Source organism: Anolis carolinensis, unplaced genomic scaffold, assembly GCF_035594765.1.
Source record: "Anolis carolinensis isolate JA03-04 unplaced genomic scaffold, rAnoCar3.1.pri scaffold_10, whole genome shotgun sequence".
NCBI classification, from domain to species: Eukaryota; Metazoa; Chordata; class Lepidosauria; order Squamata; family Dactyloidae; genus Anolis; species Anolis carolinensis.
In genome coordinates, this window is record NW_026943821.1 from 25540351 (window position 1) to 25558667 (window position 18317).

Sequence of the window (18317 nt, forward strand, 5' to 3'; positions counted from 1 at the left end):
TACACAGCTCTGTCCCACAGACTTCTCCAATATGAGAGCAGTCAAGGCAGAAAGTCAGAAAGAGTTCTTTAAAAAGTCAAGACTGAGAGAGTAACAACAAATGAAACCAATTCAAAAGATGGCAAGCAAAATCAGCAGCGAGGTAGAAGAGCCAGAAGCGGTAAGCACACAAGTGGGGGGCAGCAGGAGAGGCGGAAACAAGATAATAATAAAGGTATAAAAAAGGAGACCAATCACAAAACTATCAAAGACTGTAAAAGCAATTAAAGGAATACCTGGTAATACTAAGGGGTGCGCTCTTGTGTCTTTTAGTAATTATGAAGGAGAAAATAATAGTTCTAAGATAGGCTAGCGGATCTGATTATAAGCTGGAACAAGGTATAGAAAAAATCTTGGAGAATACCAAACACTTCTGGTAGCAACAGAAATAGAATCTAGAATAAGGTACACATAGGTTTGTGGAATCCAGCTTCCTACTAGAATCCTGAGATCCACCAACCAGAAGCAAGTACAGAAGACACAGAATCAAAAGAATTCAGAGCTGAGAAATTTGTCATCCAGTATCTACCAACAGAACCCAATCTATCTTCTGTGCTCCCTAACCAAGAAGATAGCAAGGAGAGATGTAGATGTTACGAACAATGCAGCAGGTTTACAGGATAACTAAGACTAGTGTGGATGAAAAAAGAGCAAGGAATAAACAAACCAAGAGAAACTGGACCTTAAAATACAGAATCCTTCTTCTGTCATTGGGTAAGTTGTCTTCAAAGTTCCCCTTTGTGAGCACATGTTAAGTTCAATCAAACTTCCCTCAAATTACTTCATTTTCTGTAATTCTTGATCACTAGTGGTTATACTCAAAAATGCCTAAATTTCAAATTTTGCAATCCTCCAAAGTCAGCAAGAAGATGAATGCACCACAGCAACTAGCTATAGTCCTCTCTTAAAGACAGCAGAGCAAAGCAAACCGCAGAAATGGGGTGCTGTTGATAACAGGGAAGTTACCACCTCCTCTGTTACATGCTTAAGGCCTTGGATATTCTCCTATTCCCATTTGAGAAGATAAAAATCCAGGAAAAACATTTTTTTCTATTCTGTAGCGTAATAGTGGTATCACTAGTCAAAGGAGGCAAGGTCCAGTCTAACTCCTAAACAGTAACAATCTCAGAGGGTATTAAGGTAGTGTTTGATCCATAGCAATGTAGAGTTTTCCCAAAATGGATTTCATTTATAACAGTCACCTACGAGCTTTTTCCCTGGTGTTTCTCACCTTACCTGCTCACGACTGAAACGGGGGAGGGGGGTGACAGAGAGAGCTAGCAACCAATGAAACTGTTTGGTAGAATGTGCATTTGCTGAATGTTAAGTTTATTAAGCCACACAGAGACTATATAATCCTGGAATTTAAACACTTATTTTATTGTCCAGGTTACAGATAAAAATTCAACAAACTGTTAAGATATTCTTTCCAATATATGTCAACATATGTGTATAGCTGTGGCAAAACGTGTGCACCAGACATCTGCACGTCAACTCAGATGGATTAACTATAGTTGTTTATAAAAGTTATCAACACTAAGAACTGCTCAGGAAAGAAGGGAGTGAATAAAGTCAGAAAGGAGAGAGTCCTGTCTGCAGATGAATAGATATCTGAATTCCCATTATGCTAGTGCCAGGGGGGAAAGGAGGAAAAGCTGATGCTGCAAATCTTTCAGTAGTTTGAGAACAAGTAAAGCAAGAAACCATAGAACAAGGAAGAATGGTCAATTTTATTTTTATGATGATAGCACATCTTTAAAAGCACTGCTATCCAAGGCTTTAGCTGGGGGGGGGGGGGATTGAGGGGTTCAATACCCTCCCCACCTGAAATTTTTCAGGCTTAAAAAAACCTGGTTTACTCATGAATTTTAACTGATTAACCAAATCCCCATGAGTGTCCAGGGAAATGTATCGATGGAGCCTGATTTCTAAATTATTTTGCGTTATGGAACTACTCTTTGTGATTCGCTTTTAAAAAAGTTTCACCCCCCCCCCCCCCCCCCCAAAAATTTCTGGCTATGGCCCTGCTGCTATCCCATCATTTTTCAGAAACCTTAGGTATCTAACCACAGAATTTTCAGGGGACAGCATGTAATAGTTGTCTTCAGATGTCAAGATAACCATGGATTATCATGACAAGAAGTGCATTCATCATTTCTTGCACTTGCTCTCTTTTCACTTTTAATTCTTACTAACTGCTTTTTTGTCATTTGCAGGCAATAGATTACACCTGGTCTTAGGTTTGCCCAGATCAAGACAATTTCAAGCCATTGTGAAACTGACTTTTTTTTTATCAAGTTTAGGTGACATTCTAAAATATAGTCAATCTAAAGAGCACCAGGAAGAGCTGGAATGAGAGCTAAGATGCTGTAATGATTTGCCTACAACTGGAAACTATGCTTCAACTTCCCATTTGGGCATAGAAACCCACTGAGTGACCTTGGGAAAGTCATACATTCTCAGAGGAAATCAAAAGCAAACCCTCTCAGAATAAATCTTGCAAAGAACACCCCATGATAGATTTGCCTTTAAGGTTGCCATAAGCTGCAAATGACTTGGAAGCACATAACCACAAGAGCTAGTATCTATTAAAAATAGACCAAGATTCAAATCCGCTCTTGGCCAACTGATATCAACTGGGTGACCTTGGGCAAGTCGTACTCTCTCAGCCTCAGCAGAAGACAAAAGCAAAGCCCCTCTGAACAAAATGTGCTGAGAATACTCTAACAGATTTGCCTCAGGGCTAACACAAGTCAGAAACACTTTGAGGGCACACAGGTATCTGTATTATGAACAACAACCACATATAAAACAGAAGCAAGAATTAGGAGAGTCCTAGGAGAATGAGCAATACATTCTGTACTTTCTTTGTTCTACAGCCAACTGAAAGGTATATCATCCAAGCCTTCACTCTACGATTGCTTTCATACCACACCAAATCAAAAGAAATTAAATATTGGCCTTTTAGGTTAAGTGTTTAAATAAAGTAGTTTATTCTGATACTCTTTAATTGTGATGTTCAATAATTTGTTTCATTACATACCTAGCCAAGATGGCATCATCTACATGAGTGAATTTAAGAAATTCTGAGATTTATTCCCCTCTCCCCGGAAATAAAAACCCTAAAGCCTTCCTTCCCAAAATCCTGGTAAGAGCCAAGTTTATTCAATGACCACAGAATACCAGTGCAAAAGAGTGAATGACAGAGGACCAGGGAGGAGTAGCATTTAATAATCAGATAATCTGGATCTTATAAAGCTGTGTAGAAGGGGCCTAAGACAAGCTCAGTTGACAATCTAGTACTTAAAAACCACCTCAGACTGCAACATTTGTGTGGTCTCCCTTTTAAATACAAAACGCCATATGATGGAAACGTACACTACCAAGAGGCCGCTGAGATCCATCCCATCGCCATACTCTCTCCGCCCAATTTATTCCACTGAAGCAGTGATATCAGCAACTATTTTATCCCTCTACATATGTGGGCACATTACAAATTTACAGTTCTACCCAACATATATACTGACACCACATCCACAGGGAACCACTATTCTACCCAATAATGCACTGTCACTTTTTTTCTGAACACTATTCACATGTTTACATGGTAGTTTGTGATTGCTTTCAAGTCGTTTCTGCCTTATAAGCTCTATTTCTGACTAAAGAACCAGCCCCATGTTAGCCGCCCCGAGTCCCCGTTGGGGAGATGGTGGCGGGGTATAAATAAAGTTTTATTATTATTATTATTAAATATACTGTAGAGTCTATTTCAGAGGAAAGAAACAGAAAAACTACTTGAGTATCCATGCCTAAGACAATCCTATGAAGTTCATGAGGGTGCCCATTTCCAATAGGCAACACACACACACACACACAGCAAACTATTATGGGGTCTTCTCAGCAAGATGTGTTCACTGTGGATATATTATTGTCTTCCCTCTGGATTTCCATGGCTGAGAAGGAAGATGAAGCCTTATCTCCTGGAGTTTTACTCTACCATCTAAACTATTACATCATGCCAGGTTTCTTATTGGAAGGTATAAATACAGTAGAGTCTCACTTATCCAACATAAATGGGCCGGCAGAACGTTGGATAAGTGAATATGTTGGATAATAAGGAGAGATTAAGGAGAAGCCTATTAAACATCAAATTAGGTTATGGTTTTACAAATTAAGCACCAAAACATCATGTTATACAACAAATTTGGCAGAAAAGTAGTTCAATGTGCAGTAATGCTACATAGTAATTACTGTATTTACAAATTTCGCACCAAAATATCATGATATATTGAAAACATTGACTACAAAAATGTGTTGGATAATCCAGAATGTTGGATAAGCGAATGTTGGATAAGTGAGACTCTACTGTAAGTAGTGTAGTCCTGATGAATTAAAAATCCTAGTACATTTAGGACTGCCGATTGAGTCCTCTAGTACTCCCATTTAATCTGAATGCTGGTTATACCAAGACTAAATCAGAAAACTGTGTATTGCAATAGGAAATTTGTGTATTATTAACTTTAAATTATCATCTTAGTGCAGTTTTGACACAAATCATGGAGAACTGTTCAGCATACATACTATTTTCCTAATAGTTAAAATACTGTCACATGAACATTTAAGGAATTCCACTCAGTAAAGAAAGTACTCAACAGGGAAGCTACAAGAATTAGACTCAAATTTACTTTCACTGGAAAGTCTTTCACTGGCAGAAAGTCTGAAGCACTTTATTTCCAAGACAGCGGTCACTCCTAAAGTCATACAAGAACATCCCAACTGTTGTTTCACTGCTTCCAGTCCACAGACCTTTTTGGTATGTACCAAAAAGAAAAAAAAGTGACCCAACCTTTGTTTAGCATGCAGTACTACTGTTGAATACCAAACTCAATCAGGGAAACATAAAACAAATAACATTATTACTATGCTTTGTGAATAAACATCTACATTCAAGTTGCCCAAGAAGAGGGTTCTCTATCTAAAATTTACCAGAAACTCGCATCAACATTTTGACAAATCACTACTGACTGGAACTTCATAATCCACCCCTTTGGGTTTTCAGAGGACCAACTAATTCAAGTAATATCACGTAACTTGTCAATAAACACATAAACACAAACCTTCCAGAAGTCAAAACAAAAGGGCATGAATTCAATTTTGGGGGAAATATATCTGTGACTAAATACAGTAGAGTCTACTTATCCAAGCCTCTGGATAATCCAAGCCATTTTTGTAGTCAATGTTTTCAATATATCATGATATTTTGGTGCTAAATTCGTAAATACAGTAATTACAACATAACATTACTGCGTATTGAACTATGTTTTCTGTCAAATTTGTTGTCTAACATGATGTTTTGGTGCTTAATTTGTAAAATCATAACCTAATTTGATGTTTAATAGGCTTTTCCTTAATCCCTCCTTATTATCCAAGATATTCACTTATCCAAGCTTCTGCCGGCCAGTTTAGCTTGGATAAGTGAAACTCTACTGTATTTCAACTAGGACCCTGAGCCATGTGGATACTAGAAAAGTAAACACATTGTCAATGTGGACATTATACACAATTTTGCTCTTGGAAACAAAGGTATTTGATTCCTCTTGAAGCAGAGCTGTGCTCTTCACCAAAGTTTCATCATTCAACTGCTGAGCAATGTCGAGACATGCAAGTCCAGGTGCGCAGAGAAATACGAGTCCCTCCCCAACCTATACCTAATTATATCACATGGGCAAATCACTAGGCCTTTTTGTAACAAGCAATACATTAATCCTGAGAGAAGCAGTTCTTCCTGTTCCAGTCCTGCTGGTGCTTATTCTTCCCCTTGCGTGCCTCACAAGGCAAGTTTGGGCACTCTTACTTTAAAGACAGAGCATAAAGAAAGAAAGGAGTACTGCCTTGAAGAGGAGGAAAATGACCTTGTAGTTAAGGCACAAAACTAAAAATCAAAGACCCAGTGTTTCTCTAGTAGTACAGACTAACACAACCACTCAGGGCAAGTTAAAACCTCTGGGTTTCCAGGTTCTCTTTATGTGGAAATAGTATGCAAGAGGAACAAAATATACAAACTTCTAATCCAGACAAGCTTTCCCTGGCAAAAAGCCACCCGACATTTCTATACAAATGCTATCTGATGACTGAATATGCAGTTCTGTAATGTTGAAAAGTCCTGTTTCGTTTAACAGTATGGCTATTGCAATAAGAAAGACTATTGCTTAAAATTTTGGTTTACTATTTGAACACAAAGTAATTAAATGGCACTCATTATACCATCATCAGAATAGTGAAGGGGATGTTTAAAAAAATGAATGGCCTATACATACATATCTACAATCAAAACCTAACTGCTTCATTAGCATCATGCACTAGTATTGAACAAAGATGGCCACTTGCTCAGTAAATACCCTACATACCTATCAGGGATTTTGAGGCTTACACAAAATTGACCAGTGAGACTGTGTCTTACATGGAGAACCTGCACCCAATGGTAGAATGTTTCTGCTGAGGGCTGTAGTTTATCTGGAATTCCCCCCCCCCCCCCCCGGATGTACCATTAAATTTCTCCCTCCAACTTGACTTTCAATGCGTTCAGCCAACAATCACCAGTCTATGGCTACTAAGCATGCTCAGTTCCCACTTCAGGAATCTGCCCTTGACCACTTTGCTCCTTCTGCAAAAACTTGGATTTCCACAAGCAAGATACCTCTTCCTTCTATTTATTCAGATGAGACAATTTTGGCTGCACAAGGATCCGTACTGACATTGAAAACTCAGACATAAAGGAAAGAAATACATAAACAATACAATAAGGATCCTCAAATCATTAACAATATCAATTTTTAAAATAGCAAAGCGGTGTAGAACATGGACAGATATTTCATTTTACTTTTAACCATCTTCCACCACTGTATCAACCCCGCAATGAACATACAGAAACGCATTAAGATGATATTCACCTTGTTTTCTGGATGGGACTGCATTGCTTTTAGAAAGTAAATTTGAAATAACTTATGTGCACTTGTTGTAAGTCTCCTGGAACTGGGTCCAGTGGGATCCAACTGTTTTCTTATACTACTTTTCTGTTTATTTGTTGCCTAGCTGTAATTTAACTGTCTTCTTAAATGAGTACAATATCTTATGCAAATCATTTCTGGAAGGCAAGAGATATCTAAAAAAATAAAAACAAAAACATGAAGATGGTCTTAAACTCACTATTCATTCTCATTTTATTATGCAGAAATAAACATAAGATTCTCCCTTTCTCCATCCCTAAACTTTTTCCTATTCGATTTGAAAATAAATACAATAAATGTAGGAGGGAACTAGGCAAGAACAGATCCAAAAAGAAAAAAAATTAAGTAACTATCAAAAAACTATGTTTTATGCTACTAAAACAAGAAGAAAAGCTCATTCACTAACATTAGCAGCAACATATATACAATAGGATTAAATCACAATAAGTGAACCTATCAAAAACATCTCTCAAGTCAGTATAAGTGACTTTAATAGAGAAGATTGTGAAGTAGCAGTATGACCTGGCTCCTGATAAATACAAAATCAGCAAAAACTATCAGACACTGGAGGATGCATAACACATATCGTTGAAGCATTCCAACCATCAATGAAAACCTGAAAAAGTTCACAGAGAACTTTTAAAGGGATGACAAAGGCACATATTGAAATGACCGTAGAAAGAAACTGATTAGTTTAGAAAGTAGCAGTCCCATTGGCTCTTCAAGTATGTAACTTGATTAAGAAATCTGGCATAATATTATTATTATAAGAATGATATAAATCAGCAAAGCAGGGGCGAAACAGCCAACAGCAGCTATAAACTGGAACACGCAGGACAACATTCAGATTTCACTACTCTTTAGTCTTATGGTGAAAAAACTAATTCATAATGAGCAACATAGACCTATCAAAGTCCAAACTTGTCAAAAACAATAGTGCCTTGCCCTGATGGTTACAGGAACCAGTTTATCTGTGTCTGCATGATGTAAACATAAATAATCAATTTTCTTAATGAAACCTTCCTATGCAGCTTTAAAAGAAATGTCAACTTTCAATGTATACACCAATTCAAAATGCAGCCACTGTGATTCTGATTGGTGACCATGCCAAACCATAGTTTTTCTCATAACACAATATCACAAGGCTTGAACTTCCTGGTGCAGACCAAGCAAACCATGCTTTAGAACTACCGCTCAATGTTATTATTCCAACAACTTGCATATCATTTCCTCAGCTCCAAACGTAACTTCCATTTCTATAAGTAACACCCTGGAATCAGAGCTGTGGTTTGTGACTTCAGACATAACAAGCCACAACAAGCAAACACTGATTTGAGAATCATCTTCAAATCAATTCATAGCAACTGACTGCCCTAGATCAGTGGGTATGTGATCTGTTCCTATGTAACATCAAATTGTAGTCTAAATTAAATGTATAACCCACTTTTTCTTGCAGATAGACAAAGCTAGTTCACCACAAAGAAAAAAGGTAATACACATAGTATGCTGAGTTTGTTAATACAAAACAAAGCCTACTGAAATACAGGCCCCTCTATACTGCTATATAATACAGTTTCAAACTGCATTATATGGCAGTGTAGATGAGATGATAGTCTTCAGTATTTGAATAGAAGAAAGCATAAGGTTGCCAAACATCTCTCAGGCAACCTTCTCAAATTGTTTTGCTGTACTATGAATGGTTCTAATATTAAATCTGAATGTACACATGGAATTATAAATGTGTCCAGGATATTTAACTCATTCATATAAATGATACATGCTAAAACATGTTGAGAGAAATGCACATTCAATCTACAGTATTTCCCATATATAACTGTAGGTGCTGGATAAATTACCCAACTTTCCATAAAGTACCTTTGTCACTAGTCAAATAATCCACCAAGTTAAAGACATGTCTCCTTTCTTCTTTCCAATTGAAGTATTGAACTGAACAAAATAACCCAGGGTCAAAATAACTTCCCTTGCCTAATTCTGTAAAACAATGATATTTTATCAACATAAGTTTAATAACTGACTTTTCTTAAGTCAGAAACTTCAGTAGAGCTGAAGTAACACAACAAGGCAGATAAAACTCCAGTTCTGCCTATAGGAATCTCAAACAATTTTCTTGATTTGCCTTCTCCAGTTCCAAAAGAAAAATCATAGCATATAATACATAAGCATTACCAAAACACATCAGACACATCATTTTACAATGCCTCTCTACAGAGTTGAAGAACTCCCAAGTTTCAGTACAGGCAGTTACAAACATATGACTTACATACGACTCATAGTTAAGGACAGGTGTGAGATGACAGGAAATGAGAAGAAATCTGCCACAGGAAGAGAAATGTATTCTCTGAAAAGTTATCATGGGAAAAAAGTGAAGCTTTATCACCAATCCTTGTTTCCAAAATGTTCAAAATCAATTGTTATGGATCCAAAAAGTGAGCTAAAATCCTCTGGACATGGGCACAGGCAGCAAAACAAATGTCACAGGGGTATTAACTCTTCCCTATGCTATCCAAAACTTATTTTACAACTTAGACAGATGACACCTAATGAAATGTGTGTGTTCTTGAAGTTCCAGTGATCATGTTGTTTATTGAGTATGTATCTTACATTAGTTTATAATCTCGTGACAGTATTCATACAGGCAGTCAGGACATGTACATTTTCAAGTGTAACTCCAGCCAAATATATATAATGTTCATTGTTTTTCACTGTTTATACCCATAGAAAGGTTAATACCTACATATATAGCAGTTTAAAAGCATATCTTATACAGAACTGGGCCCATCACAAATATTTATATAAACCCATTATCATACAGATACCTCACTTCAGTCCAATAACACTGATCCAACTTTTGAAGTAGCACAAAGATTGACTCCAAAGCAGTGGAAGTGAAAAATGAAAAAGTAATAAAAAGCCAACTAGTAGGTAGGAACAAATTTTGATTCCAAAATATCAAAGGTCATTAGCAGCACAAAGTTGGTGTCCCTTTAGTCTGAAAGTAACATTCTAATACCCCAAAACCCTGAACATCTGAATATATGTTTTATTATTTTATTTTATAAACAACGTTCAGAAAAGTAGTTTAAAAAAACCTTGACAAATACAAATAAATATTTGTCACAATAATAATTTCTACCAACTAGCAAACCTTCACTATGAAAGAGTGCACCATTAGTTTGGATACACCCATTTACTTTCCTTCACTAAAATATAACTAAGGAGGAACAGACCATGACTATGGCTGCTGGAATTTTCAGTTGAGATGCTACAAATCCATTTAGATGCTCCAGACTAGGGTAGGCTAATTTACACTACATAGCTATTGCAGTGCCATCCCACTAACTCAATGGTTCCCAACCTTGGGTCTCCAGGTGTTTTGGACTTCAGCTCCCACACCCCCTAACAACTGGTAAGCTGGCTAGGATTTCTGGGAGTTGAAGTTCAAAACACCTGGAGGCCCAAAGCTTTGGGAACCACAGCATTAACTAGTCATCCCCAGTTCCCCACTTTTTTCTAGATGCCCTACAGATTCTAAGCCTCCTTCTCAGAACTGATCACAAATTTTAATTTCCATTACATACTTAATGACCGAAAGTCTGTTTTCTTTACCTAGTTTGATTTTTTTCAGACCGGAAGGTCATAACATGCAAAAGGTGTCTACATTTATTCTAGCAGCCAGAAATATTGCAGTTATGTCCTTGAAAGGGGGATGTTTTTCAAAGCATGTGATTTTGTAAGGTACCTTTTTAGAGTTCTGCTATATTACAACCTCCTAAAATATTCAACAGTGGTCCAAAAAGACCTATTTGAAGTCAGACCGGTGAATTAAAATTAATCAACACAAATCATTTGAGTATGGCCTTACTCCCATGTAACTTTCCATAAACCTGCCCATTCTTTGCGATCATCCGGGGAGGCCCTGTTATCACCATTGTCTATATCCCAGGCCCGCCTTGTAAGTACAAGGGAGAGGGCCTTTTCTGCTGTGGCCCCCCGACTGTGGAACTCACTACCTACTGAAATTAGGCAAGCTCCCACTCTGTTAGCTTTTAGGAAAGAATTGAAAACATGGCTCTTCCGCTGTGCTTTCGGTGAGTAATTTCTGTTATATATCTCCGTGTTACTCCCCTCCGAACATCTATCCCCTAGATTACCCCACTTCCAAATGTCCCTGCCCATAGTGGAGTACCCCTCTGTCCCTCTCACTCCGGGTTTTATCTTTGTGTTCACACGGCCTGCCCTTGTTTTATTGTTTTTTTGATTTCTTGATGTTCTGTTTATTTTTATTTATTGTATTTTGAATGGTGCTATGATATGTTGTTTTTATATTTTATTATATTGTATTGCTCTGGGCATGGCCCCATGTTAGCCGCCCCGAGTCCCCGTTGGGGAGATGGTGGCGGGGTATAAATAAAGTTTTATTATTATTATTAAAGTTTATTTAGGATTGCATCCTAACAATGATAACTTAAACTTAAAATAGAATACTAAAAGAAAAAGGAATTAATGTATTTCATTTCTGCTCTTGTCTTTCTGCATTCTTCACTCTACAAGTGAGGCCTTTAACACCTGGAACAAAAGACCCACAGGAGGTTTCACATGCCAGTGTTGAACCAAAACCTTAAAAAACTCATAATGTGAGAAGTAAATATTGCATTAAAGAGTAATATTTGCAAATTTTATTAGCAAATTTCAGCTCCCATACAGGGTGTATGAACACTATCTTTAATATTTTGATGGTATATTCAATCGTATATACAGGTACCAGTGAAATTGCAAAGAAAAATGTCTGAAACCTGTCTGCAGTACATATCCACTTAATTTTAGATGTTAACACACTGCAATGTAGCTAACATCTCTGTAGCCCCAGATACATATCCCCACTTACATAGAACACTATAACTAGCTTTAACCATATATTGGGATCTAATACTGCTACAAAGTTATTCAAGTTTTTGTAATGTAATAAGATCTGCAACATGGTGTGTGTAAATACAAAAAGCATCTTTTGTTTGCACCCAAGATATTTTGTTGGCATACTTAAGATTGTAACAAGGGACTGAACTAAACATACATCAATCAATCAATCAGATAGTTGTTCCTATGGAGTACATACCTAACCTAGCTGACCTGGCAAGGTGAAAACAGTGCTAAGTCACATGGCAAAAGGCTCACCTGCACACAGATAATCAGTAAATCCTGTCCTGTGTTGAGAAAAACACTGAAAATTCTGAAAACTAACTCTAGCAGTCATTATCTTACTCTTTCTTCACATCTCTTCCCACTTTCTATGCTAAAACTGCAAATTCCTTGGGGCAGAGGCCTCTCTTATTGTTACTCTATACTGCTGGACACATGGACAGCATTGCAGGTATTAAACTAAAGTGAGCATGGAAACAGAAATGGAAGGAAATTGCCTTGATCCAGAATATAGTCACTATGGGACCATCTGCACTATCAAATTAATGCTGTTTGATACCACTTTAACTGCCACTGATTAATGCTATGGAATCATGGGATTTGAAGTTTGATGAGGCACCAACAATCTTTGGTAGATTCCATAGCATTGAGCCATGGAAATTACAAAGTTGTCAAACTGCATTAATTCTACAGTGTAAATCAGGCATGGGCAAACTTCAGCCCTCCAGGTGTTTTGGACTTCAACTCCCATAATTCCTAACAGCCAGTAGACTGGGTTGTTAGGCATTTTCTGGGCTGTGTGGCCATGTTTCTGAAGCATTCTCTCCTGACATATCTCCCACATCTATGGCAGGCATCCTCAGGTTGTGAGGTAGACTGTTAGGAATCAAAGTCCGGGAGTTGAAGTCCAAAACACCTGGAGGGCCGAAGTTCGCCCATACCTGGTGTAAACGCATCCTGTGATTCAGTTTGATGACTGAATCAAGTCAATACTGTGATGTCCAGCTTTTAGAGACAGGATACACAGACATACTGAAGCACCACAACAAGTTCTGGATAGAACAGAAACTTAAGATGACACAGAGATGTCATGAGAGATATCCAATGATGTTTGAGATAACAAGTAACACCACCACAACTAGATAGCTTATTAATTATTATTATTATTGTTTCTCACTCTTGTTTCATACAAAGCTATTTTATATTGCAAGAGTACTTTGGACACATACATATATATTTGTTATCCATGTTATATCTATCAGATAAATACCAATAATTTTTAGATCCTTCTGTTCTTTATCCTGTTTATTTAAATTTAACTAGTTTTATATTCAAAACAAATATTCTACTTTTCGTTTAATTGTCTTCTACAATAAAATGGGATGTTCAGGCAGCAGCAATTTAAAAAATATTACAATATTTGTCCTATTTCTGGTTATGCAGCTCAAATTTCAAAATGCTGGGTCAAATCCTGCTGGAAAGAGATGGACAAACTTGAGAGAAATCAGCGATATACCAGGAAAAGTCACAAAAACCAAAACCAAACTAGAAAAATACCACACCATTGTTGCCGTCAGCCCCACAGAATCCACTCTAGGCTGCATAAGGCTCAACTAGTAAACTAAATCCAAGGTACAACGAAATGCCACTGCTGCCTCTTTTGTTTCAGGCACAATGCATCCAGGGCAGGCGGTCTGTGGATCAGCTCCTCAAGGTCACAGCCAATTTCAGATGTGGAATTTAAAAACAAAAACAAAAAGCGAGGGGGACACAAAAGTGGCCGTGATGCTCTGGGTTAAGGCTTGTCGAAAAAGCAGAGTGTAAAAGTTTATGAGCTCATCAGGATTGTTGTACCATTACATCAGAGGCAATTATAAATGGCCAAGAGCAGGAGATGGGGAGCCAATCAGATCACAGATAGGATGTCAACCTAAGACCAACTGTCTCCTGGCTTTGACAGAAGGATTTTACCTCCATAATTCAAATCCCAAACCAAAGCAATCTGCACTTACTACTCCGATCACTGAACTGTTTACCAGCACTTCCAAGGGGAGCCCAAGGCGCCAGGCTCTGAAAAGGGCTGCTCAGAAAATGGCTCCAGCCAGCCTGGGCGAGGGGAGAGGGTCTCAGGGCAGGTCGCCCGTCCTCGCCTCGACCCACCGACCGACCCACCCGGGAAGGGAGACGCCGGAGGGCCGAGCACAGGCACCCCCGGCCGGAGGGGCCCCGTCGCCCCCCGCCCAGCCCCGCGGGGACCTCCGGGCACCCACCCACCCCTCCCTCGCTCCCTCCCGCCCCCCAGAGAGACCCGGCCTCGCCCCCCGCCCCTCTGGAGCCCCCTTGGAAGCCCCAGCCGGGAAAGAACAGGGGCAAGGAGAGAGAAGCCTGCTCGCCCTCTCTCCGAGAGCTGGCTCACACAAAGGCTGGGAGAGGAAGGGAAGGCAAGGCAGGGAGGCAGCCATTTTAGAGAGGCAGAGGAAGGAGGCAGACAATGGCAGGCAGCTCCCCAGCAGCCCTGTGGGCCCACCAAGCCCCTCTCCGCCCCGCACACCAAGCCCCCCATCTCTCTCCCCCCCCCCTCCAGGCCCCGGCCTCCTTTCCCTTTTACCTGCTGGCTCCTGGCGAGCGCCTGCCCGGCTCCGGCGCCGCTGCTCCCGGGGCTCATGGGCGCGTGGTGGCTCCTCGGCGGGGCTCCGGGCCCGGCCGCCGTGGCCCAGCCCTGCCCCGCGCCCCCGCCGTACGGGGAGGCCGAGGCCAAGTCCGACGCCGACGCCGCCACCGGGGCCTTGCTGCCGGGCGCCGCTCCCGCCTCCTGGGCCCCGCTCCCGTAGTCGGCGCCCGGGTATCCCGGGTAGCCCCGGGCCGAGCTGGGCGAGGTGAGCAGCTGGTTCAGCGTGGGGGTGGAGGTGGGCTGCGGGGTGGCGCCGCCGCCGCCCGCGCCCCCCACGCCCGAGGGGCCCATGCCCACGAAGCGCTGCTGCTGCTGCTGCTGGAAGGCCGAGGCCGAGGGTTTGGGCCCGGCCTGCGCGGGGCCCTGGGCGCCTCCGCCGCCTCCTCCTCCTCCGCGGGGGGAGCTCAGGGCGTAGGCCTGCGGAGGGGGCGGCTGCTGGTAGGCGCCGGCGCTGCGCCCGGGCCCCGGGTAGTACGAGTTGTACTGGTGGTTGCCGAAGCCGTGCTCCGCGCCGCCGCCGACCGGGCCGCCGCCGCCGTGGGAGTTCTGGGGCGGAGGGGGCGGCCCGGGCGGAGGGGCCCCCGCGGGCCCCGGGTAGGGCTGCTCCAGGCCCCCGCTCTGCAGCGCTGCCATGCCAGGGCTTTGTTGTCCGCCATGTTGGTGGAAAGCGGCGGCGGCGGCGGCCTGGGCGCCTCGGCCCCCGTAGGGTTGCTGCTGCTGCTGCTGCTGCTGCCCGAAGCCGTAGGCCGGAGGGGCCAAGGCGGCCGGGTGCGGGGCCGGGGGCGCCTGCTGCTGCTGCTGGGGCGGCGTCCCCACCCCGTCGCTGCTGCTGCTGCCGCTGCTCGGCCCGCCACCACCGCCGGGCGGCTCCGGGAGGTTATTGTTCAGGGCGGCGCTGGCGGGCCTGGGGCCCGGGTTCCCGTTGGAGTTCTTCAGGTCGGGCTCGGGCCCCGCCGCGCCCCCGCCATTGCTCTCGGCCGCGTCCGGCAGCTCCTTCCCCGGGGGACCGTCACTTTCCGACGCCGCCTGCTGCTGCTGCTGCTTCTCTCCGCCGCGCTCCGCCGCCGCCGCCTCGCCCCCCGCCTCCTCCGAGGAACAGTCCCGCTGCTGCTGCTGCGCCGCCGCCTCCGCCTTCTTCAGCTCGGACGGGGCCGGGGCGCCCAAGCTGCTGGCGGCGGCGGGGGCCACCTGCGCGGCCATGATGCCCCCTCCCCGCCCGGCCAGCCCCTCCGCCTCCGCCCCCGAGCGACTCCCGCCTGGCCGGCCGGCCGGCACCAGGCCTCACCGCTCTTCTCTTCCTTCTCTTCCTCCTCCGCCGCCTCCTCCTCCTCTTCCTCGCCTCCTGCTCGGCGCTCAGGCGGCGGCGGGCTCCTCGGGACGCGCGGCGCTCATTCCTCCGGCGGAGAGGCGGCTGGACGCGGGTGCGAGGGGCCGGGCCCCACTCTGCCTCCTGGCTCCGTTGCAGCCGGCGAAGGGAGGAAGAAAGGGGGGAGGGGAGGAGGGAAGGGGAGGGGGCAGGACGGGGCTCCCGGGCTGTGAGAGGAGGAGGAGGAGGGAGGGAGGGAAGGGGCCACGGCGCCCGGCCGGGAGGGAGGGAGGGAGGGAGGCAGGGGCTGCGCGCCGCCCCCGTTCAGAGCCGGGCCGGAGCGCTGGGCCGAAAGCGAGCCCGAGTGGCGGTGGCGGCGGCTTCCGACTCTCGTCCGCCGAGTCCTGCTCACTCCGACACGAGGCTCAGCACTGCCATTTTACCCAGCGCCGCGGCCGCCTGCCAAACCCGGACTGGATTCCGGCCCGGACTGGAGCCTGCTTCCCCTCCCCCAGCTCACAAAGGAGGAGCTGCCAGGCCCTGGACGCTCGCTCGCTCGCGAACTCGGCGAGGCTGGAAGAGCTGGAGCTCGCGCAAGGCGAAGCCCGCTCGGCCGCCCGCAAAACCCGGCCCGGATCGCCGGCGGAAGCGGGACGCGAGAAAGAAGGGGGAAGGGAGCTCGGCTCAGCCTCGTCGAAGCCACAAAAGGAAGCTTCTCTGCTGACAAAACCCAGCGCGGGGCGGGGAGAGGGGGGCCGCCGGTGGGGCGCCGTGTGCCGAGGGAGCCCTGTTCCCGCCAGGAACGCGCCTCCGGGGCTCCCCCGAAGCACAAAGGCCCCCTTGGCCCGGCCAGGCTTGAAGCCCAGCGCACTCGTGCCTTTAAAGGCCGAGGGATTAGCCAGAAAGGCCCGAGAGGAGGAGGAGGGCGGCGCGCAGGACGGGAGGGAGCAGAACTTCCAGCGAGGATTCCCCGGGACCACGCTGGGCCGGAGGGTTCACGCCAGTCACTCCGAAGGTCCTCTCAAAAGTCCCTACAGTTAGCAGGAACTTCAAACTTGCCCTTCTAGGCAGACTTCTCATGCTCACTCAGCTCTGGACTGACGAGTGTCGACTTGAGTATACACAGTATATGCTCAGCACTGTGGTTCACGACACACACTGTGGCAAATCGCGAATTATCCCATTTGTCTTTGCACAGCAACAGTCTGCTATTTCATTCAAGCAAATAAATAAAAAATATGGGACCTAACCCAAAACCTCATGCTCCCAGAGACTGAACAACCAATGGTGCTCCCACGTTTCATCCAAATGAATGGCATACCATTCTACATCATTTTTGGCACAGGACAAAGAACATCCCACATTACCTTTTACATTTTAGCCACAAACATCTAGTCACATTTGCATGTTTTCAAACTGCTAGGCTGGCAGAAGCTGGGTCTAATAATGGGAGCTCACCACATCCCGCAGATTCGAACCACTGACCTTCTGGTCAGCAAGTTCCGTGGTTTAATCCGCTGCACCACCGCGGACCCATCACCATACAATTATTTAATAATAAATTCTACTTAACCTTTGCATTGTACTGTTATATATTTCATATACCATAAACTTATCCAATAATCCCATTCAATTATTCTTGAATGTTTTGATCCAAAATCTGGTTCTTGAATTTTTCATCATTTAAAGTAAGCATACCTCTTTTAAGTTTCAAGTTTGAATTACAATCTTGATATTTTTAGTTTGTTCGATTTTAGTAGGTGGTATGACTCTGCACCATATCCTCACTGCCTAAAATACAAAACATTTGGGAACTAAAGAGTGGGGGAGGCAGAATTATTATTAGGGGCAATTATTTCACACATACACACCTATAGTTACACCTCTGGTGGCATAATTTAATTTACTTTAATGAGGTCTACAGTGGTTTACATTAAAATGCAATGCATATATAGAACTCTACAATTCTTGTACATAACCATCAGATCTAAATCAGATCTCAAAAAAGACAAATCAGCAAGAAGCACCATGGATATCCAAATTGACCCATTGCTATCCTTTAAGTAGTTTGGGACGTATGTGGTGCTTTGTTTTGCAAGTGTGATCCCTATGAATTATTGGTTTGGCCCATTGAGTAGGAAAACCCTAAGGAAAGGTCCATATTTATCAGATCAGTTTGGAGAGTTGGTGGGGAGGGAGGCTGTTTGCTAGATGTAGGAATTGGGCTCTTGTCAGATAAAATTTGATAATACAGTTTTAATGTATGGAATAAGGAAGAAATTTAAGAGTAAGTTTTGTGATATTTGTTTCATTTTGAATTTCCATTTAGAGTTTTTATGTTGTTTATTAATCACTG

The 18317-nt window shown here is 43.5% G+C and overlaps 1 protein-coding gene and 1 long non-coding RNA gene across 2 annotated transcripts in view; one reads left to right on the forward strand and one right to left on the reverse strand.

The window, feature by feature from the left end:
* Nucleotides 1-16497, reverse strand: part of arid1a (AT-rich interaction domain 1A) — a 58008-nt gene extending 41511 nt beyond the window's left edge. The window contains exon 1 of the mRNA XM_008120673.3: nt 14593-16497. Within this exon, the coding sequence (XP_008118880.3) occupies nt 14593-15855 (1263 nt within the window). The 5' untranslated portion in view covers nt 15856-16497. The remainder of the gene's footprint in view (nt 1-14592) is intronic.
* LOC134293723 (uncharacterized) lies at nt 539-2548 on the forward strand. The gene is made up of 2 exons (XR_010000684.1): nt 539-753; nt 2256-2548. It is a non-coding gene; the product is annotated as an uncharacterized LOC134293723 (long non-coding RNA).
* Nucleotides 16498-18317: the final 1820 nt, after the last annotated feature.